The 26,401-nt window shown below is 42.1% G+C and overlaps 2 protein-coding genes across 6 annotated transcripts in view; one reads left to right on the forward strand and one right to left on the reverse strand.

The window, feature by feature from the left end:
- Positions 1–5,475: 5,475 nt before the first annotated feature.
- On the forward strand, positions 5,476–12,833 carry LOC140134813 (serine/threonine-protein kinase SBK1-like). Its single transcript, XM_072155469.1, has 4 exons — positions 5,476–5,857; positions 7,874–8,047; positions 9,488–9,687; positions 10,766–12,833. Exons 2-4 carry the CDS (start codon positions 7,882–7,884, stop codon positions 11,336–11,338), a joined length of 939 nt encoding a protein of 312 aa, XP_072011570.1. The 5' UTR covers positions 5,476–5,857; positions 7,874–7,881; the 3' UTR covers positions 11,339–12,833.
- A 5,166-nt stretch (positions 12,834–17,999) lies between these two features.
- Positions 18,000–26,401, reverse strand: part of LIG1 (DNA ligase 1) — a 55,615-nt gene continuing 47,213 nt past the window's right edge. For all 5 annotated transcript variants that reach the window (XM_072155474.1, XM_072155473.1, XM_072155475.1 and 2 more), the window contains exons 18-27: positions 26,263–26,358; positions 25,388–25,498; positions 23,311–23,382; positions 22,556–22,700; positions 22,365–22,447; positions 22,009–22,161; positions 21,794–21,847; positions 20,912–21,059; positions 19,845–19,933; positions 18,000–18,508 (exon numbers count right to left, since the gene is read on the reverse strand). In XM_072155474.1, the coding sequence (XP_072011575.1) occupies positions 18,428–18,508; positions 19,845–19,933; positions 20,912–21,059; positions 21,794–21,847; positions 22,009–22,161; positions 22,365–22,447; positions 22,556–22,700; positions 23,311–23,382; positions 25,388–25,498; positions 26,263–26,358 (1,032 nt within the window). In that variant the 3' untranslated portion in view covers positions 18,000–18,427. The remainder of the gene's footprint in view (positions 18,509–19,844; positions 19,934–20,911; positions 21,060–21,793; positions 21,848–22,008; positions 22,162–22,364; positions 22,448–22,555; positions 22,701–23,310; positions 23,383–25,387; positions 25,499–26,262; positions 26,359–26,401) is intronic.

A 26,401-nucleotide genomic window follows, 5' to 3' on the forward strand; every position in this document is an offset into this window, starting at 1 on the left:
CACAGGCAGGGGGCAGGCTATAGTGAGTGCACAGGCAGGAGGCAGGCTATAGTGAGTGCGCAGGCAGGGGGAGGCTATAGTGAGTGCACAGGCAGGGGACAGGCTATAGTGAGTGCACAGGCAGGAGGCAGGCTATAGTGATTGCACAGGCAGGGGGCAGGCTATAAAGAGTGCACAGGCAGAGGGCAGGCTATAGTGACTGCACAGGCAGGGGGCAGGCTATAGGGATTGCACAGGCAGGGGGCCGGCTATAAAGAGTGCACAGGCAGAGGGCAGGCTATAGTGAGTGCACAGGCAGGGGGCAGGCTATAGGGATTGCACAGGCAGGGGGCAGGTTATAGTGAGTGCACAGGCAGGGGGCAGGCTATAGTGAGTGCACAGGCAGAGGGCAGGCTATAGTGAGTGCACAGGCAGGGGGCAGTCTATAGTGAGTGCACAGGCAGGGGGCAGGCTATAGTGAGTGCACAGGCAGGGGGCAGGCTATAGTGAATGCACAGGCAGGGGGCAGGCTATAGTGAATGCGCAGGCAGGGGGCAGGCTATAGTGAGTGCACAGGCAGGGGGCAGGCTATAGTGAATGCACAGGCAGGGGGCAGGCTATAGTGAATGCACAGGCAGGGGGCAGGCTATAGTGAGTGCACAGGCAGGGGGCAGGCTATAGTGAGTGCACAGGCAGGCGGCAGGCTATAGTGAGTGCACAGGCAGGCGGCAGGCTATAGTGAGTGCACAGGCAGGGGGCAGGCTATAGTGAGTGCACAGGCAGGGGGCAGGCTATAGTGAGTGCACAGGCAGGGGGCAGGCTATAGTGAGTGCACAGGCAGGGGGCAGGCTATAGTGAGTGCACAGGCAGGGGGCAGGCTATAGTGAGTGCATAGGCACTCCACTGCAACTCGGTGTGGAAGTGACTTAAATGTGGAAATAATCACAATTACTGACGATTGTGATTATTTCGGGGCCACTTCAATCCCTGATAAATCTCCCCCATAATGTATATGAGGGCTTATGGCTTCATACTATACAATGAGGGATGGTTCAGGCTTGAGCTCCAAGTTGGGTGGTCCTGGGGTCCAGTAGATAGTTCAAGTCTGTCCACCTGACAGAGGGGAGCCAAATTAGCATATGAGGTACCAAAACTAATATTTTGGGAACAGCGGGAGCTATTGGTGTTGGTGCTGGAATTGGAATTGGTAGAGGTGGTGCAAAATCCTACTTAAAATTTAAAGTGATTTTTACTTTTCGAAAAAATTGTCCACGTTTTTTTTTCTCTCTCATGTTGTCAGTGTTGTCGCGTAGCTTTTTCTTTGCTGAATATTTCTTACTGTAAGTAACTGGATGTTCTACAGTCTGGGGACATATTTTACTATGTATTTTCCATGGAGCCCAAGAATATTTTTTTTCGTCAGGTCACTTACTGTACATTGTCATCTGTCAACGACATCTTAAATCTGTGGACAAAAATGTAAACAGTTCCTGTACACACTTGTGTTTCCGAGAATCCTTTGGGAAGAGCTGCTAATAGTATCCCGCTTTCTGTAAGGACCCGCGACCATTGTAACCAGGACAACACATCAACAAGTGACTCTGAGAGAAAGTCATATGTCCTGCTATCAGGTTTCCTTCATGTTGTGCCCTGACTGCTATTCTCCGGATGCACACGGACATCATAGGAAAAATTCTGTCCTCTGTTTTGCATTCTATTGTTCCCGTTATCTTCTTTGCAACTGATATGTGGACAAGTTGTGTTGGATACATCCTAATAGTAATAATTCTTTATTTATATAGTGCACACAGATTACGCAGCGCTGTACAAAGCATGGCAAATTGGTCCCTAACAATTTAACAACCTAACAGTATGTTTTGGAGTGTGGAAGGAAACTGGAGGACCCGGAGGAAACCCACACAAACACGGAGAGAACATGCAAACTCTTTGCAGATGTTGTCCTGAGTGGGATTTGAACCCCGGACCCCAGAGCTGCAAGGCAGAAGTGCTAAGCACTCAACCACCGTGCCACCCTACACCCACTTTTGGTCTCACGACCCCCATTGCCTTTGTACTATCCTTCTACTATCACTTTCCTTCTCTTCCAGCTGCCCCTTAAAACAGGAATTCTGCTACGGAAAAACTAAATCTGTGTCCTGTCAGAACCTCGTAAAAAAAAAGCTTAAGAAATGACAGAGCAAAATAACTAACCCCCGCAACGTAATCCTCCATTGGACCGCCCCGGATCCGATGCCAGAATCAGGGCTAATATTAAGTGTTCTGTCCCTTCACATGGGGACATTTTGACATCTTACGTGCAACCAATCAATTTGCTGGAGTTTTGCTGAGTACATCAGATACTTTCCATGGCCTAAGAGATTTGGCAAGTGACATGAAAGCAGAACAAGATTCATTGCGTTGGCAAAAGCTCTTGAGAAATCGTGAAAAATGAATTTGTTTACCAATTTATTAATCAAACAAGTTTTATATGGACTTTTACATGGGTTCCCAATGCTAGGAATATTAAAGGAAACCTACCATTTCAAATGGTCGGTGTAAGCTGTAAATACCGAGCACCAGCTCAGGGTGAGCTGGCGCCGGTACTTACTTTCGTTAGTGTTATTAACCGCTGTATCGCGGTTTTAACACTTTTTAAACTTTATAGCATCTCCGTACATTTCCTATGTAGGCGCGCACGCAGCGCCAAAGCAGCTTCTGATATAAAGTTTAAAAAGTGTTAAAACTGCGATACCGCGGTTAATAACACTAACGAAAGCAAGTACCGGCACCAACTCACCCTGGGCTGGTGTGCGTTACTTACAGCTTACCCTTTGCCATTTGAAATGGTAGCTGAACAGGCTGTACATAGTGTCCTATCTGTAGGCTGCATGTTATAGAGCAGGAGGAGCTGAGCAGATTGTACATAGTGTCCTACCTGCAGGCAGCATGTTATAATGCATGAGGAGCAGAGCAGATTGTACATAGTGTCCTATCTACAGGCAGCATGTTATAGTGCATGAGGAGCAGAGCAGATTGTACATAGTGTCCTATCTACAGGCAGAATGTTATAGAGCAGGGGGAGCTGAGCAGATTGTACACAGTGTCCTATCTGTAGTCAGCATGTTATAGAGTAGGAGGAGCTGAGCAGATTGTACATAGTGTCCTATCTGCAGGCAGCATGTTATAGAGCAGGAGGAGCTGAGCAGATTGTACATAGTGTCCTATCTGCAGGCAGCATGTTATAGAGCAGGAGAAGCTGAGCAGATTGTACATAGTGTCCTATCTGTAGGCAGCATGTTATAGAGGAGGAGGAGCTAAGCAGATTGTACATAGTGTCCTATCTGCAGGCAGCATGTTATAGAGCAGGAGAAGCTGAGCAGATTGTACATAGTGTCCTATCTGTAGGCAGCATGTTATAGAGGAGGAGGAGCTGAGCAGATTGTACATAGTGTCCTACCTGCAGGCAGCATGTTATAGAGCAGGAGAAGCTGAGCAGGTTATACATAGTGTCCTATCTGCAGGCAGCATGTTATAGAGCAGGGGGAGCTGAGCAGATTGTACATAGTGTCCTATCTGTAGGCAGCATGTTATAGAGTAGGAGGAGCTGAGCAGATTGTACATAGTGTCCTATCTGCAGGCAGCATGTTATAGAGCAGGAGGAGCTGAGCAGATTGTACATAGTGTCCTATCTGTAGTCAGCATGTTATAGAGCAGGAGGAGCTGAGCATTGAGCACAGATAGAGAGCAGTCAGCCACTGATGAAACTGACTGGATGACTTGCGGACATAGAGAGAGTAAATATAACATATTTTCCTTATAACTATATATCAAATTGCTTAGTGCCTTCAGTTTTACAATAAACTTTGTGTAGTATATTGGTCTGAGTTTCCATGGTGACAGATAATTCATTGTGGAAAGGAACTTATTCCATTGTTGTCTTCTGAAAACCATGACTGTCCTATGTTTTCCTCCCGTGATCTGCTGTTTGAAGAGACATTTAGACAATGACTACAGTTTATTCACTTGTTACTAAGTACAGCGCTGTACATTGTATAGTGGCTGTGATTTGTATTGCAACTGAGTTCAAATAACTAGAATAGAACTGAGCTGTAAAAAGGCCATGTGAGGAATCCTTGTGGTTTCTGTTCCCTTCAGACAGATAAGGAGGCTAATGATTAACTCTTGCCATCCCTAGAGAATATTCCCCTTGATTATACAGAGCTCTGAGGTGATTAGACTATCCAGGAACTGTCTGTAAAGAGTTAAGTCATTAGACACTTTATCAGGTCCATTTATCTCTCAGCTGTCAGTAGATACCGGACAGGAAGCTGATTTACACAAACTGCTTAAAAACAGAAGAAAGGCTGGAGAAAAAGAAGGATACGAGAAGAGATATTGTTTAATAAAGTATATTATAAAGTTTTGGCCCCCGGAGAGCTGTGCAATCATACCTTTGTGTGTGGTGTTAGTAGCAGCAGGACTGTTAACAACACATTAAAATGTCAGTGTTGTAGCTGCAATTAGTGTACAGAAACTCCTATGGCCTTAGTCCTCTGCATTATAAACAAAGATATGGTTACACAGTTTTCAAGGGCCAATATTAAAGCCAACCTGTCACCAGGGATTTTGGCTGATACAGCACAACATAAGCTAATTGAACCTGTACCAGCTAAAATCCCTGGTGGCGGGTTGGCTTTAATATTGATAAAAGATAAAGATAAAATTATCTTTCGATTACTGCCATTACTTTATATAACTTTATTTCACATTACCTGGCTCCCAGACGGGCAGGGGACAGCTGCTGCAGCATGCATGCCTGTGTCAGTCTCCTCAATTCATTCTTCCTTTACTCCTTGCTCATGCAGCTCCCTTCTTCCCCCTCTTCTTGTCATGTGCATTGAACAGGCAGGAAAGGTGTGGGGTAGAGGAAGAATACATTGCGAAGAATGAGACACAGGCACACATGGGCTGCAGCTACTCCCGCCTACCATACGCTGCTATCAGGGAGTCAGATAATGTGATGGAAATTTTTATAAAGTACTGACATTTTTCAGAAGGCTGAGAAAGACATTTTTAGAATCAGCATAGCCTAGGCTATTGGAACCTGTCACCAGTTTGCTTTAAAGGGATTGTCCAGAGGTGCTTTTTTCTAATAACAAAAATAGAATAAATAATTACAGGTGCTTGGACAACCGCTAATGCATTCAACTTTTTGTTGCATATTCAGTTTGTAGGTTTACTGTGATTTATTTTTTGCAATTCAGTGTTTTCGCTTTGTTTTTTGTGCAGGTTGTATATTGTGCTTTATTAGTAGAACTTTTCAACTTTTCTTTTATGCTTTTATATGTTGATTAGAACAAGGAGCGCAGTTCTGGTGCTCGTATAATCTACAATATTGATATGGAAGACGACGTATAAATAGTTCCAGTGATAAGAGAAAACAGCAGACAACGTGTGAGCTAAAAGGTGCTGGTTCAGACTAGTTGAATGATGTTAATAACAAGTACAAGTACGAGGAGGGTGTAGGACTAAATTTAGAAGCACATTCTGGAAACTGCTTTATAAATGACACACATGCAGATTCACCTCTAGCTCTATTTTGTCCAACCTGTCATGAATAAACCCTGGCAGGGTCTCCGAGCAGCCTCACAGTAGTAGTAGGGTCTCCGAGCAGCCTCACAGTAGTAGTAGTAGGGTCTCCGAGCAGCCTCACAGTAGTAGTAGTAGTAGGGTCTCTGAGCATCTGAAATCCACCATAGAAGAGCAACGATAGCAAACCCAAGTGTTGACTCTTGTCTATCGCTACCGGTACTTTGTGGTCAAGGAGGAACTTTCAAGTTAGGAGGACATCATCCAAGTTCTCCTGCACTTCTATAAGGTATGCAATGACTGTTATATACGTAGCACCTTGTGTCTTCAGATATATGTTTATATTGTGTATGTGGAGTAAATCGCACTTTACCCATCTTTTTTAGTATTTTAGCAGAGTCTGAGTTACTGATGTGCAATGTGTTTCTGCAGCCCCTGTGCACACGTCACGTTATGCACAAGTCAAGCAAATGTCTGCGTTACGAAATATATAGATGCAAAATAGATATATATTGAGGCGGTAAAAATGAAGTCGATTTTTTAATTTTAGCGTAAAAGCCATTTTTAGTCTGCAAAAGTTATGCAATTTATTTTATACGCGTCCAATAAAATAAATGCATTAAAATGTACATGCATCGTCCTGCTTATCTGGCCTGAATCCATGGGAAGTGCAAGGAATGCTCATGGGTGGTACCTTCTTAAAAAATATAAAAATGACAAAAAAATGATAAAGCGCTGCGGAATTTGATGGTGATGTATAAATAAAGATTATTATTATGCTTTGACTATGCACAGGTTATCCTGCTTCTTTGAGGACCACCTAGCGTGAGTGGATATGAGCAGGAAGGTCTGACCATGTGCAGAGTGGTTTTATAGCACTGCCCTCAGTCATTCAGGGGCTGCTCAGGGGCGGTACCTAGTCTAGTCACTACAGGCAGTCCCCGGGTTACGTACAAGATAGGTTCTTTAGGTTTGTTCTTAAGTTGAAGTTGTATGTAAGTTAGAATTGTAAATGTTGTAATTGTAGCTCCAGACAGAAAAAATTTTTTTTGTCCCAGTGACGATTGGATTTTCAAAATTTTGTGCAGTCATGGTAACAAGGGTTATCAATAAAGCTTCATTACAGACACATTACAGCTGATCAGTGCAGCCTGGGACTATAGTAACATCCAGAAACTTCACCAGAGGTCACAGTGGGCAGAGGGGTCCGTCTGTAACTAGGGGTCATCTGTAAAGTCATACACCTGGGGGCTGCCTGTACTTGAATGTATATAGAAAGTTGATAAGTTGATGCACAGCTCATCCTTAGAGGGAAATCTTTGAAATTACTGGAATGCCCACTGTTTTCTCCCTGTCTGGTTGGAGCACATGCACCCTCAGGCCATCCCTGTCCTAGTGCATTTGCCATTATATGTGTAGCTGCTCATGGGCGGTAACTTCCTGTGAGGTCACTTCTACTAATGTATTTTAAAGTTTATTAAAACTGTGCTCCAAAAATACTATGAACCGTGTGCAGCTGCTTAGGCTGGAGAACTGTAAGCCTTATGATGCACAATGCTACACGATGTCTGCAATATATATATATATATATATATGGTACTTAAAGGGGCTGAATATGATGGACAAATAGAGGTGACAGGGCTTTTTTACTATGAGAACTGTCAATCTGTGGAATAGCTGAGCTCAAGCGCTGGTCACAGCAGGGACAGCAGAGAGCTTCAAGAAGGGTCTAGATGTCTTTTTACACCTAAATAACATTGATGGTTATGTTATATAGGATTGTTTCCCCTAAATCCCTTCCTCATCCAATCCCTTTACCTTCCTTGGTTAAACTTGATGGACAAGTTTCTTTTTTCAAACGTATAAACTATGAAACTATGATGATACCTATGATGATATGCTTTACCTTTCTTAAACACAGCAAATGTATTTCCTTTTTCAAAAACATAATATATAACATTATAAAATGTATGTACCCAAAAGTGACAACATCTAAAAGTGCATCTCCTCACACAAGAAACAAACACTTCAACGTCGAGGAGGGGAAGAAACATAGAGCAGATAGACAGGGACAGAGAGACACTTCTGCTACTTTTAGTAACTTATTAGTAATGTAACAATACTGCTCATTGCTTGTATGTGATGTCCTCCATGCTGCTGCTGATTCAGGGTATATGGAACAGAGTTACAGCTCAATCTCCTCTAATCCTTTTACATTTCTAAAGTTATCGTTACTATCATTATGTTTTCTTTTCTTTAGTAATTTAGTTTATTTGTTAAATAATATAATTTTATCCCAATGCAGAAGAAAAAATGAACCTCAACGAGAAAAGGTGGAATGAGAACTATCTGGAAGAAATGCTCCTTCTTACTTCCCAGAATATTCCCTTGATCAAGATAGAAGATAACTACGTCATAGTCAAAGAGCTGGGCAGCGGTTCTTATGGAAATGTTCTGCTGGCGTTGAACCAAAGAAAAGGTATTGGATAATATATGGATTATACACTATAATACACCAGTGACCTTCTAATAGTGCAACACCATGAAGACGATATGGAGATATAGAGGCCGTCGTTATCAGAGAGAACACAAGGCACAAAAGTGACGCACATTGGGGAACATTTATTATTTTTGGCACTAGGTGTTTTTTATTTTTGGTTATTATATTGTGGCGCCCGGCCTTAATGTACTTGGATTTGTACTAAAGAACAAATGAGCGTCATAAATGACAAACCACATTCATTTTAGAAGGTTTAGAAGTTGGTAGACTTGCTTCTTGTTGGCTTTATTATGCGCCAAAAAAAGTGTAAGGAAACTAGAATTACAGGAAAAGTTTTGGGATTCAGAAGCTGCACCCAAATTTAGTGACAAAGAAAGAAAATCCGGCGTGAGTGTCAGAAAAATTTGTTTTTTTGTGTGGTTCCAATACATAATAAATATAGCAACACGACAAAGAAAGGACAAGAAAGGATTCGGGTGCGAGGAAAGACTTGCCCTAAATTCAAGGGTAAACAACAGGCCCCAATTTACGAGGCTGTTGAGTGCACCAGCACTGGATACAGCCAGTTCCTGGTTTACGTAAAAGATAGGTTCTGTGGGTTGAATTTGTATGCAAGTTGGAACTGAATATTTTATTATTTTAACTCCCAGTGACAATTGGATTTTCAAAATTTTGTGCAATTTTGGGAACAAGGATTATCAATAAAGCTTCATTACAGACACCTTACACCTCATCATTGCAGCCTGAGACTATAGTAAAGCGTCCAGAGATCTCCACCAGGGGTCACAGAGGTCCATCTGTAACTAGGGGGTCATCTGTAAGTCGGGTGTCCATAAGTAGGGGACTGACTGACTAAGGAAGGTTGAAAGGAGTGCAATGGTGCCCTGGTTGTGATCCACAGAACAAGAATCATGCAATCTCCATGTGTCCACCATGTGGTCCTGTAAATAGAGATTTCCAATGTGCATCTATCGACCCATTACCTGTGGTGTAGAGCGAAGGTAGTTGCAGAAATGGCTGCCTTGAAAATCTTGGGTTCTTGATTTTGCTGTAATATCCTAGATAGTTTGTATCACATTTCGAGGACAACAAAGGTCCATTCATGGTGTTGCATTTTTGAAGGAAAGATGTGACTATACTTGTTATAACACTTTTCTAAAATAATGCACTAGAATGTAAACTGCAGTAACCTGGACTGCCCACTGCACAGAAAATGGAGCTATTTGCTTCCTTTTATATTCTGTTGGGTCGCTGGACCACCAGACATATTCTATAGATATGTTATGTAAGTATTTTTAGACTCGAAAACCCCTTTAAATAGTGACCATTACTTTTTTTTTCGCAATTATTTCTTGTGTCATAGTGTTTGACCCATGTAACCTATGAAAACGTAATGAAATTTTGTTTCTGTATTTATAGGAAATTTCATGGCCTTGAAATTCATGCAGAAAAACAAGACGGATCTCCACATGTTCCTGATCGAGTATTGCGTGTCGCTCTGCCTATCTACGCACCCCTGCATCATTGACACGTTTGGAATCGCCTTTCAGACGGAGAGACATTACATATTTGCCCAGGAGATCGCACATGATAATCTCTTCTCTCTCATGAAGCCTCAGGTCAGCATTAGCTTTGGTTCTTGAAAGTAAATATTGTCTAAAAAAAAAGACATAAAACTCAAACTGTTTGTGTAAACTCAGCACTGAAGTCAAGCTGTATTTTACGCCCCTTATGTCCAGAATCATCACCATCTTTCCTGAAGTCTGGTGTGTGAGGGGGGCATTCTGAGGTGGGGAGAGCTTGACTTCCGTTCTGATCTATCCATTCCATGACTTTATACAACTGATTTACATCTCACTTTAAGGAGGACCTGTCAGGTAGATTTGGGACCCTAAACCAGTTACAGGTCGAAGGACCTGTGGTTTAGGATTGCAAATTGGCTTGCATGAAAACTGTCCTTGATAAAAAATTTTGAAAATATACTTTAGTACTTACCAAGATGTAAGTCCAATGAGGCACATCGGACTCACATCTTAAGATCCTACGTCGATGTCTCCTCCTGCATTGCGGCAAGTGAATCCAATATAATGGACAGACTTCAATGCACCCGCGCCCCACGAATAACGCACTGATAGCAGCATCAAAGACGACTATAATGCTTGGAGTCCAGTTAGTTAGTTAGTAGTTTAGTCTGGAAACTACATATAGTACATGAACGGTGTTTCTCAGAGCGAACACAATTATGTCCGACAGCCCTCAATCTCTGGGGTTGACCATTGACTAGTCACTAATTTGCTTAAAACATAGATGGCAAAATAATACTATAATCTATAATAAAACTGCTATATAGTAAACCACTTGATAAAACCCTCCACCATCAGAACAATTTTTTAAGAGATTGTATAGATTTTGGCAAATATCCCATACTAGCTATAGACTAGCTCGTATAAGCTAGATGTACCCTAATGTGTACAGGGTTGTACCAACCCGGTGGGAATTTGTAAGTTCTCCGTAAATTTTATCACAAAATTCTAAAACTTGAGCCTAAAGATGAAAACGAGTAATAACTACAACATTTTCTTTAGACATACGACAAAGGATTATCTTCCATTTTTTGTGATAAAAACGTTGGTATGTTTTTAGAAAATTTTTTGTTTTATAAAGTAACTGAAATCATTTTTTTTTCTCCATTTACAGATTGGATTGCCTGAAAATACGGCTAAGCGTTGTGCCATCCAACTTTCCAGCGCTCTAGATTTCATGCACAAGAAAGGCCTCGTTCATCGCGACATCAAGCCCGAAAATATTCTCATCTTCGATCAAGAATGTCGTAAGGTTAAACTGACAGACTTTGGACTTTCATGCAAAGCTGGAACTTACGTTGAATCGATGTCTGAAAATTTGCCGTACACGGCTCCGGAGATGTGCCGTTTGGGATCGGCAGATAAGCTGAATGCACAAGGAAGTCTGGATACTTGGGCATTCGGAGTCCTTCTCTTTTGCATATTGACTGGATATTTTCCATGGAGCGCCGCCATCTTAGCCGATAAAAACTTTGTTCAATACACTAAATGGCATAGAAGCAGCAGAATATTTCAGCTTCCGAATCAATGGAATACTTTTAGCACAGAGGCGCTAGAAATGCTCAGGAAGTTGATGGTACCAGAAGCAAACAAGAGATGTGCAGCGACCGAAGTGATCAATTACGTCAAATCACCTTGGAAGATGATCTGTAATAACGCCAACAAATACAAAAAGATGTTTTATTAAAAAAATATATATACACATAGATAGTAAGGGGGCTGGGTTCACATCTGGCTTAGATTTCCATTCTAAACTCTTCAGTTTAAAAAAAAAATGAACACACAAAAAAAAGGAAATTTAAATTAAAGTGTTGGATATTTTACCTAATATTTTAGACACTAAGGTCTACCCCCAGCTACGAGGGAGCTGCTACTGGAGACGTGTAGAGGGTTTATATACAAAAGTATCAAACACAGCACTTTACTTTTTTTTAGGTTTTTTAGGTTAACCAAAAAGGTTAGGCTTTTTAATTTATTTTTTAAAGGGAGCTATAACAGATAAAACTATTTAGGAATCAGCATCCATCTGTATTGAATACACTAAAAGGGGTTTTCCTACTAAACAAGTTAGGCCCTATCCACAGATGATGTACCCCTGTCGGACCCCTCGTTGCTCTCCAGGATGAGCGGAGAAGCTGGTGGGGCATGGCAGGGCTTCCCCGTTCAACTCTATGGAGCTGATGGAGATTGACTAGTACGGTGCTGGTCAATCCCCGTCAACTCCATAGAGAGCCTGGCCATCTCCATGGTGCTACGAGGGGTGCGATGGGAGTACATTGCACCCCATTGGATCCCTGCTCTATTCATCTGTGTGGGTGCTTTCAATATGACCACCACCAAGTTAGACCCTAGGGCCTAGCAGGTGTTGATCCATTAAATTAAAGTACATAATCAAGAGCCATCACTTAGGTCGATGGAAATATTAAGCAATCTCAATATATGGGATATGCACAATTTTATACGGAAGAAAATAACGGAAGTGAAAACAGATGTGAAATGGCCCCCAGACTTTATTCACAACCACTTGTAAGTTTGGCTTAGTAGCACTACAGGCAAGTGCAGATACACACCAGAGTGATGGAGGCTTTACTTATGGTTTATTACAAGTTTATTATCTAGCAAATAAACCGTAGTTACTACTTTATTATATTCTTATAGAATAGCATAAATATTACATTTGTTGCTCATAGAAACCAATTGCACAGTGATTAGTTGCTATGGGTATCAAGGTTTCTCAAACTATTTTGATACATTGCCTTTAGTTTTTTGTATATATTCTGTATATATGTTATGGAGGTGTGCAATGTACCATAGACATAAGAAATTTGCTAACCAAAATGCACTTTAAAATAAAAATTATTCCTACCACCGACGGGCGGCACAAGGTTTACTATGGCGCTTTTTTATGCGGAAATGGAAAAAAAAATCACAGAAATGAAAGGAGGAAATTTATCGGAAGTGTCTGAGAGCAAAACTGTTCTAGTTGCTCATTGCAACCAATCACAGCTCAGCTTTCACTTTGTGAGAAAATGAAAGCTAAGCTCTGATTGGTTGCCACTTCAAATAAATCTCCTCCAAAGTGTACATGGACTTTGTTGTTGACCACTATTGGTATCCAATACTTGTTGCACACGTGACACTCGTGTTTTTTCATACATATAATAAACATTTTTAAAGATTTATATTTTTGTGATGTCTTTTCTCTCAGTATCATATATGCCGATAAACTCTACAGACGTTATCATCACTCTCGTCCCAATTCTAAATTATCTGCCAGGATTTCTTTGGAGGTTGTGAGGAAACTGGAATGTGTGGGGGGAAGTCTACGTTAAACACAGGAAGAACATAGACATTGACCCACAGATGTTGTGTTACCGGGTCACAGCGCCAGCCTTCCGGCCTTCCTTCGAGAAAGCAACCACTTCCAATGGCGTCTCCCTCCGACGTTCCCTTTGCTGTAATTCCAGCATTTGGAAATTGTTAATTTGCTGAGGTAATCTGGAGAAATTTCACCCCATGCATCTAGAAGCTGCTGCTTCTTCCCTAAATAGTCCCTGCATAATTTGGAGATGGCTTTGGGTCATTGTCTTGTTGTAGGATGAAGTTGGCTCCAGTCAAGCGCTGTCCGTAGGGTATGGCATTGCAAAATGAAGTGATAACCTTCCTTTTTCAAAATCCCTTTCTCCTTGTACAAATCTCCCACTTTACCAGCACCAAAGGCACCCCAGACCATCACATGACCTCCACCATGGTGACAGATGGCCATAACCTCCACCATGATTGACAGATGGCGGCAGACATCTTCCAAACTTAGATTTGTTTGTCCATAACACTGTTTCCAATCTTCCTCTGTCGAATGTCTGTGTTCTTTTGGCCAGATTTATTAGCCAAATATGGCTTTTTCTTTGTCACTCTGCCCTGAAGGACAGCATCCTGAAGTTGTCTCTTCACTGTAGAGGTTGACTCTGGCATTTGGCAGGTACTATTTAAAGGACACCTGTCATCAGGTCTGTGTCACTAGTCCTGTCACCTCTTCCTGTTGGAGCAGCTCACAAGGATCCCATCCCAGCCTTTATCTAGTTATTTCATACATTATTCATTGTAAAATCATCTATTCTTTATCATGTAAATGAGGCTGGTCACATGGTCAGAGGCAGTGATGTCACCCCTGTTACCCCTCCCCTCTCCTCCCCCTGCTCATGTCTGTGTGTAATGTATAGTAAAGCATGGCTAGTGTGTGTGCTGCATCTGCTGACAGGCTGCATCCTCCTAATATACAGGTGAGAGACACAGACATCAGCTACACATGAATCTGACATATTCTGCTGTAACATGGCTGCCTGGAGCTGCTGTATCTCTCCTAAACACACACACATGCACACACAGGCTGCAGGAGGCATGGCCAGCACGAGGAAGCACATCATTATACAGCCTCACATCATTACACAGGCTGTCAGTCATGCACTGGGGGTGTGGCTGTGCCTCCCACTCATGAATAAGGTGGACAGCTTGAATATGCTAATGCTTCATTGGACATTTCACAGGTCATTTGCATACAGCTTTAGGACCTCATTGCTTAGGTTTACAGGCATGTAGAGGGACAATGAAGGGATAGAGACAATGCTCTCTAATGGCAGTTTATGAAAATATATTTAGTTTAGGGGGGTTATTTTGCATGACGGGTTCTCTTTAATGAAGCTGCCAGTTTAGGACCTGTGAGGCGCCTGTTCCTCAAACTAGAGACTCTAATGCACGAGTCTTTTTGCTTAGTTGTGCAGCGGGGCCTCCCACTTCTCTTTCTACTCTGGTTAGAGCCTATTTGTACCCTTCTCTGAAGGGAGTAATACACACCTTTGTAGAAAATCTTCAGTTTCTTGGCAATTTGTCGCAAGGAATGGCGTTCATTTCTAAGAATAAGGATAGACTGTGAAGTTTCACATGAAAGTTCTTTTTTTGTGGCCATTGTGGGGGTTTCAGAGAACAAACAAATGTGATGATTCAGATTCTCAACCAGCTCAAAGGAAGATCAGTTTTATAGCTTCCCTAATTGGCCAAACTGTTTTCAGCTGTGCTAGCATACTTGACCAAGGGTTTTAAATACATCCATTAGCCTGCTCATGTGTCCTTCCGCTACACTGACTTACTAAGCAGTGCAGAGGTACGCAAACTCACTATGCAATTAGTAATTAGTGTAGCGAAGGGATGCACGCGCAGTGAGGTGCTCTCTGCGCATGTCAGGATTACAAAGCCCATGTTGTTAGTGTGAGCCTACGTCATTAGGAGAGTGAATAGGATGTAGGAGGGGCTTTAAGCTGACTTGGGGTGCGGTCACACGTCGCGTTTAAAACCGTGTCAACAGCTGTTAACACTTGCGTTTACAAAATGCAAGTGTTAACACTTGTGTTAACACCATGTTAACAAGTGAATGTGTCAACAGCTATGTTAACACATTTTGTTACCAATGCGTTAACGGTTGCATTTTGTAAACACACTAGTTAACAGCTGTTTAATTAGGCAAATCACTTTTCAGCTATTGCAATGCGTGTGACCGCACCCTCACAATTAGCGGGCGGACAAGCCTCTCGTGGATTCAAACAAGCAGGTGCCCGTTACCATTTTGAAAGTTCAACCCCTGGGACTTGTGAGCACGAGCCAGGTAAAGTTTAAAAGAGCATAATTCTAAAACAAAGTTCAGAACAGCAAAGATAAAAGCATGTTTGCTGTGTACCGTTGCTTCTACTTGTGTTTTATCCTTGCCCATCAGAATAGAAAGTGATTCCCATTAAGTTGGGACAAGTAGTAGATGTACACTTTAAACACATGTATGTAAGTGGCTGAAAGTGTGTTCTGTACTCAGTATTTGTGGCACATGCTTGTACTGTTATTAAATGTTATGCCTCATTAAAAAGGAAAGTAGTCAGCACACACTGAACCCCAGGAAAAACAAGACTTTAGTTTTATTTTCGCAGTTGGGAAATGCATGTGGTGCTACATGTACAAGGATATTTCCCAACGCATTTCAGACCCTACTAGTCGTTAATCATCAGGTCTGAAACGCGTCAGACGATATCCTTCTACCTGTTGTATTAGATGTATTTTCCAACTGAAAATAAAGCTAAAGCCTCGTTTTTCCTGGAGTTCAGCGTGTGCTGGCCACTTTCCCTGTTTGTGTTCCAAGAAATTGGACACTTTTCCTTAGGTCATGCACTGGGAAGGTGAGGAGACCACACATGTTTATTTTTCAACTTCTACAACCTCTTCCAAACTAAGAGCAGATGCAAATAAAAGCAGGGGAAAAAAAAGTAACTATTTGTTAAGCAGAGTAGCCTACATAAATGACAGTCTTGCAGACCACCTGGCTATGTACAGTCCTACTTTACCAAGCCAATTATTAGTAAGCAATATTGTTGATAGCATATGATATGTAGGGAGAGCAAATTTCCAAATGGTTGGTCCTCTATATTTCAGTGCACACTTTTTAGTGCTTCATTTATCTCAGTCATCCACTGTTCCGAACCACAAAGGTTTAGACAGATGGAAGAATGATGCGGCACTCACCGGAGTAATCCTTCAATGGGTGCAAGGACAGTACAGGCTTGAAGGGCATAACGGCCCATCGCCTTGCGTGTGGGAGCAGTGCCAGTGCCGCTCTTTCTTTTGTTACTATATAAAGGTTTAGATGGTTGCTCATATTACTTTCAGGAGGAGCATAGATCTCTGCATCTCAAAAAAACAAAGGATCGGTCGTTGTTATACACTATTCTGTTTGGCCCCTGGGGGCCAGGTCCATGTCTTTGTCCTTGTTGATGACTCTTACAATTTACATGGAAGCCACATATCGTATTGTCTGAAATGTCTCCTCAATGACAAGTCCAACCCTTACCGAGGTAGACAAGGCATTGCTTTCGCTATTAAAAATACAGATACACTTGGCTATATACAGTATTTTTCAGACTATAAGGCGCACCGGAGTATAAGGCGCACCATCAATAAATGCCTGCTAAAACAGCTAGGTTCATATATAAGGCACACTGGATTATAAGGCGCACCTGATTATAAGGATGAATGACCAGCAGGTGGCAGACCTGTGCAGTTCAAGGCAGCTGTTGTCTGTAAGTACGGTTCATATATAAGGCGGTAGTTGTTTGGCACCAAACTCATTTTTCATCCAATCTCAGACTGTAAGCTGTTGCAAACAAGGCCTTCATACCTACTGTATTTTCTTACAATGTTATTGCTCTGTAATGCATTATTTTGTCAGTATAGAACCCCCATGGTCTGTAAAGTGCTACAGAATACGTTGCCGCTGTATAAAGATTTATAATTATTATAGTAAGTAGATGTTTTGTGTTCTTCAATGTTTAAGCCGATCTAGAAACCAAGATGGTAGTCAATGTCTAGGCACTTTATATTCCGTCCTATATACCTGCGCCCAACATACATTCATCAAATACAATTATATACATCTCATCTTGATCTTTGTCGCACTGAATCAAACTGAACAAAAACCACGACACAAGACTCTTGAATTTAATCTACATTTTGTAACATCAATATATTTAGAAACATAACATAAAAAGTTGGTCATAGGACATTAAAAATGTATTCAAGATATAAGCATAAATTATATTCAAATGGATCCTTCAAATATAAGCCGAAATGTAATTAGTTGTTTTTTAAAATTTTGCTCCCCTAGGAGAAAAATACTGTGGTCATACACCATAATGAAGAATTAAAATTCTCCTGGCCCTTTATTCAGTCCTGTGACTTTATCCCTGTGGAGGAGACAAAGGACAGAAAATGGCCGCTTGTCACATGTCCACAGGTCATGTGATCACCACTATGTATGTTTGACTGAAGTTGGTTGGTTGGTTGCAGTGCATCCAGTGTTGTGGTGAGACGTCATCTCGGTGATAATAATAATTAATAATGTGCAGTGATGACAGTTACACATCATTACTATGGTAACAGAACAAGACAGTCAGTTACATCATCACTGGGAGCAGAGCATAAGAGGGAGGAGTTGTTACTGAGAACTGAGGGATCATGGGACTTTTAGTTGTAGATAGCGACCATCTTGGAGATAACTACACCTAATTTAGAAAGCCCATAAAATTTTGTGAATCATAAAAGCAAACTATTTAAGCTCAGTTTGGTGATGAATGACAGAGTTTTGTTGTATTCAATGATTTATACAAAAACCCATAATGGTATAAGAAACCAGAAACGAGAAAATACAACTTAATTCGGTTTTGTAAAAAAAATTATAGATTGTAATAAATTCATAACAAAAACTTTATTTAAAAAAAAAAAAAAAGAAAGAAAAACAATACGTTTACGCCATCATGTGATATTTGCTGATAAGTCTTTATTTATTTATTTTTTTTACACATTTCTCACTAGACAAAGGAGTAGGGACAAAACTTTGCACTGTGGTTGAATAAAGTACCCACTTTTTGTTATTTTTAGAAAAAGCTGGAGTTTTGACGATTTTTCTAATATATCTCTGATATAGAGATGTGAAAAATAAAACCTTTGCATATACATATATATAATGTATATAAACACTTGAATGATGGTAGATGGACAGGTCCAGTCATAGGGCGACAACAAACAAAGGAACTCACTATAGGAATGTATCTACATTACAGAATTTTAGATGAGAAATTAAGTGAAGTTATAAAAAAATATTTATTAAAAAAAAACAAAAGAAAAAACTTGAGCACAATTTAAAGGGAAATGATATTCCCTCCTGATTGGAATGATCTTCACTCTTCTAATAGAAGTCGTCATCTTCTTTCTCTGTGGTAGATGATACATTTTGTATTTGCTGCTGCTTCTTGTAGAGATCTGCAACCTAATCCAGACATAAAAAAAAACACAATGGTGACTCCGTCTACAAACCGTACGGGAACTCTGGTTACATTGGACATGATGCTATATACATATGTAAGGCTCCGCTGTGTGCAGTGAAGAAACTCCCTTAGAATGAAATGGAGGAGCATGTGTTTAGTGCCTTCTCCTTAGATGAGATTTATGATACGCTTAGGAACCAGGAAGGTTAAACCACTTTCTGGATTGCAGCCTGTCAAATAGTTGATCCAGAATAGCTTAGGCCCCACATCAATCTAGACATCCATCAGAAGCTGCCCAAAACACATTCCACCTTAAGTCTGCATTCACATTACGTTCAAGGAGATGGTTCTTTCCCATAACGTCTTCTTTGAGAGGGAAAACACTTCCGCAGAAAACCCACTTATTCTGGGCCCATTCCCACCACAACGAAGAAACGCTTATGGGAGTCTTCCATATGCAGTGTAACGGGAGCCTGTACATGGAGGTTGTGCTGACATTTAGTAGCCTTCCACCACCTGCAGGGACACGAGGGTGACAATCCTCCTGTGTACTCTTGCTTCACACCCGCTGTCATTATAAATTAGTGCTTTCACCAGATGTGTGGATTACACAGCAAATCTAATAAGGGCACCACTGAGCCACTCTATAACCTTCTTCAATACAGAAAGCGGATCCACCGCTATGGGTAGAGCCAGAAAACGGATTGCCTTCTATGAGTGGGGCCGGAAAGTAGATTCCCCGCTATGGGTGGGGCCGGAAAGTAGATTCCCCGCTATGGGTGGGGCCGGAAAGTAGATTCCCCGCTATGGGTGGGGCCGGAAAGTAGATTCCCCGCTATGGGTGGGGCCGGAAAGTAGATTCCCCGCTATGGGTGGGGCCGGAAAGTAGATTCCCCGCTATGGGTGGGGCCGGAATGTAGATTCCCCGCTATGGGTGGGGCCGGAAAGTAGATTCCCCGCTATGGGTGGGGCCGGAAAGTAGATTCCCCGCTATGGGTGGGGCCGGAAAGTAGGATTCCCCGCTATGGGTGGGGCCGGAAAGTAGGATTCCCCGCTATGGGTGGGGCCGGAAAGTAGGATTCCCCGCTATGGGTGGGGCCGGAAAGTAGGATTCCCCGCTATGGGTGGGGCAAAGTAGACTCCCCGCTAGGGAGGGATGATCAGAAACGGCTATTCCTATGAATGTTCATTCCTTATTACTCCCCACTACTTCATTGCTAGTGGTTTTGCACTTTGTTGATGTGTGACTACATATCGGTCTCCTACCAGTGACTAGGCCTCAGCAGATGCTCCGATGCTTTTCAGTAATGACAACAAAGTGCAATAGTAATGCGCTACCTGAAAACTGTTCGTTGCTTCTTCAGGCTTTTTGTCATCTCGAATACGGAGGAAACGAGGGAAACGCAGGGAGATTCCCCTCTCGTCTTCTACCTAAAATCAAATGATATAATTAGGCAATTTAACAAAAGTGTTGTTAGCCTGCCCTGGCTCCCATGTCACACGAGTACTCCCACATCAGCCAATATACACTCTCCTTCAACCATAGGACAGCACAAATAACCTCCTGTGGTCTGAGGAGGCCATGGACTTCCAGAGATGGGCCCTGTTACCCACCTATGAATGTGCAATGTAGTAACTGGAAGTGAGGGAAGAATCCTGGATACAGTAATCTGCTGCAAGTACATCATGTATATAAAACCCCTAATAACCCATTATGAATGTGCAATGTAGTAACCGGAAGTGAGGGAATAATCCTGGATACAGTAATCTGCTGCAAGTACATCATGTATATAAAACCCCTAATAACCCATTATATCATGAAAGACCTCTGTGGGACAGTCACACAGGTGCTTGCAGAGTCAGCAGTTGAACTATGCTGCGGGTACCCAGGTGATAACACACGGGTGCAAAATTTTGGAGCAAAAAAACTTTTCCGGCACTCCGACAATGTTGTAAAAAAAGTGGAAAAAAATTAGATTATTACTAAGAGCGAGATGTAAATGCTCAAAACACGTAGTGTCTGACAGACATCGGCTGCTGAGGTCACATTTTAGTAAAACACGTCATCGCTGCAAGCGAGTAAACTAATAAAACAGCATGAGGCCAAGGAACAGGCAGTGATGGACACAGCCGAGCTGTTTTAAGGTACACAACATCAGAGGAACGTGGTCACAAGGGGTCGTGCTTAGTACACACTGAGATCAGGCATTGCACAGTATAGTGAGTTCATGTTGTTATTCAATGTTACAGCCCCCCCCCCTCTCTGAGACCTTAACATATATCCAAAGGTGGCAGAGAGGGTACTAGCCTGTGATACTCCTTTTCTCTTCTTATGTATTCATACACATTAGACCCTTCTCTTCCTCTCGAGTTGTAGTTGCAGAGTTATTGGGATGCATAGACACCTACCATCCCTATGGCTGCCTTATGTACAGGGGATATAGAGAGATCTGCACATTTCACTTCCCAGACTTGAACCGGCTCGAACCAATGGTCGGGCTCTGCAGAGCTGTCCCAGCGGTAGTAACTTCTCGGGCTGTCAATTACATGATCCTGCAAAAGAAGGCAGGAAAGGATTTAACTTAGAATGCAAATTTGCATCTACATCAGGTTATCGTTGACTATATGACTTGCTGTTTGGCAACTATTTACATCCCATATTGATCCCATTAACCTCAAGTGGGTCTTGCATATGGCTACTTGGATATTTTTCCCTTAAAAGAAACCTACCCCTGCGAGAGTTAGTATCTGCGCATGCGCGATAGGTGCCGAGAGCCTACCGGGTGGTCTGCTCGCATGATTTCATCATGCGAGCAGTGGTAGGTTCCCTTTAAAGGGAACCTGTCACCAGGAGACCCCCTTTAGCCCCCCCCCCCAGTCCCTATAGAGCATTGCACATACACCGCTAAACATTTTTTGTCTGAAAAATCGCTTTTACAGAACAAAAGATATCTTATATATTACCTTTGAATGACATGTGCTGCATGACTAGTCAGGTCGCCCCGTGGGCGGGGATGAAGAGGAGTATATCCCTCCCACCCACCCTCTGGAAACCGCTCCTCCGTGTGCAGTTTTCAAACGAATATTCCCGCCCCTCAACTGCCCTTCTCCGTCATTTTTATGCCCCCTCCCATGGAGACATCACCTACCCACTTCCCGCCCGCTGTCTGGAACTCTCGCTGACCGTGTCAGGCACTCTCAGGTACAATAAACAGGTATGTTGTGTATTTGTATCCCCATGTTACATCCCCTTAGAAGTATTGTGCATACAATGAGTAATGTCACACCTTGAGAAAACTGTGATGATTTTCTAAGTCTTCATCTGTGAAACCAGTGCCAATCTAATGAGAGAAGAAAAAATAAGCCATTAAAAACGCGTCATCTGAAGAAGCTTACAATTACATATATGCCTTCTATTACCTACACAGTAGTAGAAGCACCATAGAAGGCAATATACAAAAGATGCTTAAATTAAACCACCTACAGACTATTCCACACAAACCTTGCAGATGGTCTGATACTCCTCACTTTCTTCATCGTATGATGCGAGCAGGAACCCTCCGTATATGCCAGTGCGCTTCCCTTTCCCCAAATAACCACCGATCACCACCAGATCCAAGGTGTCTCCCACACCTTCTAAGTAATCTTTTTTCAACTTGGAATAAAAAATTAAAAAAAAATAAATATCTAAAATATCCAATTATTTATTTTACTTTTGGCAAATAAGATTTTTTTAAACTTATCTGCAAATAAAATGTCATAAATTATACAATTTTTACAATAGAATTCTAAAGCGTTCAAATATTTGCTTTATTTTCTGATGAACCATAAAAGGAATAAGAATTCGCCGATACCCACCTTTAACCAGTTGTGAGAACGTTTGGCGATCTCATATGTTGCGTTTTGTTCCAGTGTTTTTACCATTAAACCTTCACAGGAATCTAAAACGGGATAGGAAGGGACAAGAGAAGAATGAAAAAAAAAATTAATTCTGAAATAAAAGCCTACGTCAGCATAAATTTAGAATACCGTCTACACGGCTTATGTACCTTTAATAGACTGATCGAGAAATTCTGAGATCTCGTCTGTGTTTGCTGTGTCCATATATGTGGCAAACATGAACTGGCCTTCCACTTCAGTAAAGGATTCTCGAAGTAGCTGCCTTCTTTTAGAAAATGGCTCAGTGACAAGGGACTGAAAGGAAAAGGACAATATATAACATGCATTACTTTATACTCGGGTCAGATAAGCCAATCCAAGTATAAACTAAAGTACCGAATTATACCACAAAAAAAATGGCGGCTCCTCCCGGCACTATGGGCAGAGATACATCAATCCGCTCCACCCACTCACACACTATGTCATCAGCAGGGGGCGACACCACCGCATCATAATGTGTGTTAGGTCCACTCATCTCTGCCTGTGAGCTATGATTTCCTACTTGTACATTATCTCCCAATTCCCCCAACGGGGCACACAGGAGAAGCCATAGCCGCTAGGTCCCCGCCCTTATGGAGTGTACCACAAATTGATATAACAACTTTACATAATCATACTGCAAGTATCTCCTGCCAGTACCAGCATTCATACACGGTGCCAACACTACTCGGGTAACAACATGTACTCTCCAAATGAAAACGGAGATCCAGCAGTGTTGCTCACTACTAACAGCTGCACAAATCTGAAGTGTGGACGACAACCCCTTTAAGATTTTAGGTGTTGGTTAAATGTGTGAAAGGAGGGTATGGTATGAAAATGCTGCATAAGTAGTCGAATTTGTGAAAAAAAAAACCACACGACTTACCTCTCCATTTAGGTAGAGCATGTCGAAAGCATAGACGCACACCTGCACCTTTATGTCAGAAGCTTCGACGTCCTAAAATAGTCAATAAGATGAATGTGTTGGATAAACGAAAACAAGGGGCAGGGACTTACAGTAAGCATTAAAAGGGGGTAATATAAACCCACCGCAGGTCGTAAACATATCATCGAACAACTTGACCTTCCACCTTTACCCTACTGTTGCATAGCACAGAAATAGCGTGTCCCACGGCAGTTGCGTCCATGTGATCAAAACCGCGGCAGGATTTTAATTTATTCACGTCCATTATGCACAAAAAAAACCAGACCTTAAATCTGTGCCGAAGCAGAAATAAGAAGTAACGTCTGTCCCTCAGAGGGTCTACAGTAAGAGCGGGTTTGCTCAGCTACGAGATGGAAGGTCTAGGAGCTCAGGGGTCACTGCGAGGTTTACAGTTTCCTGGAACGAAGCGCAGCCATAAATCTAGAGATATTCCTGTCCAGCCGTAAGACTCACGTACAACTGAATGGCAAGGTACAGGCAATTTCTCTGAAAATAAAAACCTCCACATCTAGATATTAGCTGCAGATCAGTTGGGCATAATAGATACACTATAGACCATGCTGCTTTTGAGGAGAAGAAGAAAAAAAAATTTGCCACTTGGGCACCGCTGGTTTCAGACTCTCGACTGAAAGGAAATCTACATATAGATCCAGCCTCATCCCATGCCATGGCTGGTCCATGAAACTAGCCAATCTGAACTATGCAAATTAATTTTAAAGGGGAGTGGAGTAGCCTTCCTGAGCACTAGGGCTAGTCCCACCACTGTAGCACCCTGAGTGCCACCTATTTAAAGGGGTTTTCCCATGAAACACAGGATAGGGCCTAACCTCCAGTTCGGTGATGAGACCCCCCACAGATCACGAAAACTGGGGTTCAAGGTACCTCTGTCGTGCTCGGCGATCTCCATCAGCTCCATAGAGATGAATGGAGCAGAACGGACATGCATGGCCATCTGCTCATCTCGGAGAGTGACGAGGGGTCCTACAGAGGTACCTTGGACTCCCTGTTCTCATGATCAGTGGGGGTCTCATCATGGAGACCCCACTGATCAGAAAGCAGTCATACGGAGGGAAGAAAAGTATGAAACGCTCTGCGTAGGAATCGGTTCATGCAGAGTGCACACGAGCCAATTCAGGAGTGCAAGGACGACATCAGAGATGTGGCACCCTGAAGGCTCCTCAGCACCAGGTGAGGCTACTCCACGCCCCAGTAACCTTTCAAGTTAATCTGTTAAGATAACATTATTAAAATTATTTAGTTTCATGGATGAGGTAGGCAGGGAAAAAACTACTAATGGGATCTACATGTAGAATTTCTCAAAGTTATGAGGAGGGGTCGCAGGACCTGCTACATCCCATAACTGGCCTCTTTGGACACAGGAAGTCACTTCCGTTTTCCAGGAGAATTCTTTTGCTGTGTCTGAGGTCATTTATTGGATGAATCGGGTTGCAGGGCCCCAAACCAGAAGTAACGGTGTGACACAGAACCGAAGCAGGGTGAATATGTGGGTTTGTTTTTTTTTTTTGTTTTTTTTTTACAGCTCCTCTATTTCTAGAAAAGCACTTTAAGGCCCTCCAGCTCACAATGATGTCCCTCTGGGAGATTCAGGATTCCAAAAGGAAAAAGAACGACAATACTTGGGGGGTGGAGAAGAGTCACACAGTTATATTCAGCATCTGTCCCCAGAACTGTGACACTGTATCTGGACAATGTGACATCGATAAGACCCAAAGGGGACATCCTAGTGTAATCTTCTCTGCCCTTGTGACTCCTTCCAAGTCATTTGAAGGCAGAATTTAACAATGTATTTCTGTGTAATGCTGAATAATAATAATGCTGAATAATACAGAAGTACATCACTGTGATCCTCTCACTGACCTGGTGGCCAAATGTGGGCCTTAAATACTCATGACAGGTTTCCTTTACAACAAAAAAGGAACCAAAAATAAATCCAGGCCTGACAAAAAGCCAAACAGAACAGAATGCTTCACCCATCTGTATAATGAAATGTGCAAACCTTTCGCTTCCGTGTAGTCAGAACTTGGAACGGCTGGATTTGCTTCTTTTGAGGGTCCCATGCAACGGCTTCAGAGTCGAAGATACAGGATTTCACTGTATCTTTTTTCACCTAGTATACAGAAGAGAAATTAAACAAAAAAGTGCAGTATCGTTAGCGGAAAAAGATTCTCTATTAAGTATTTGATGAAAAAAAACAAACGTTAGGACCCGAAAATATGGGAGGCTCTCAAACAGTAGGAAGTTCAGGTTCTTGTAACATATTCCTGTGTGCCTTAAAGGAAATCAAACAAAATACATAATGAAAAACCAGGGACACTTATTACGAGCCTGGAGTATTTCTGGGGGTGTTACCAGTGCCCCTCCGTGCTGCAGATTCACAAGAGGTTACACTGTGCATGAGCACTTCTGGTCTCCCACTGTGTGAGATTATAGCAAACAGAGGTGCTGAGGGAATAGAGGAGGAGACAGAAGGACAGCCTGTGAAGTTCCAGCACAAAGAGAATCTGGTAACACCATCAGGAGCCCTTCTGGCTCATTAGCATTCTTTTTAAAAGTTTATTTTAGAGGGAAGGAGGCCATGGATAACAAATATAAGTAGATAACCACAGTCACAGCTTGAATCTATAAGCAAGTGTCCCTGGTTTATCATAATGGATATAGATTTCCATTTCACCGTATTGGCATCCATAGGATACAAGTATAGTTTAAAGCTAGGGCACCAGAATGCTGTACACCTCGCAGTGCTGGGTATTTCAGTGTTGTAGCACCTTCCTAACACGTCAAAGCTGTCAGGATTTTCAAGTTCACAATATTTTGGCAGATTAGAAGGGTGAAAGTGGAAGGTAAGGATCCGTCATTCTTCAGAAGAATTACCTGTGGAATCCTGGCGATGATATCGGGATATTTTGTAGTGTTATTCTCCTGGTTCCTGCTGTAGACATGTACTTCACCATTCTCCAATATGTGTATCTGAAAGAGGGAAAGGAGTTAACCCTTTTATAACCATACATAT

Source organism: Engystomops pustulosus, chromosome 6 (genome assembly GCF_040894005.1).
Source record: "Engystomops pustulosus chromosome 6, aEngPut4.maternal, whole genome shotgun sequence".
NCBI lineage: Eukaryota > Metazoa > Chordata > Amphibia > Anura > Leptodactylidae > Engystomops > Engystomops pustulosus.

What these genes read in the sequence shown, in the direction of transcription:
- LOC140134813 (XM_072155469.1), top strand. Translation starts at nt 7,882, where the DNA reads ATGAACCTCAACGAGAAAAGGTGGAATGAGAACTATCTGGAAGAAATG. An exon ending in GGCGTTGAACCAAAGAAAAG is followed by an intron (nt 8,048 to 9,487) that starts GTATTGGATAAT and finishes CTGTATTTATAG; the next exon opens with GAAATTTCATGGCCTTGAAA. An exon ending in TCTCTCTCATGAAGCCTCAG is followed by an intron (nt 9,688 to 10,765) that starts GTCAGCATTAGC and finishes CTCCATTTACAG; the next exon opens with ATTGGATTGCCTGAAAATAC.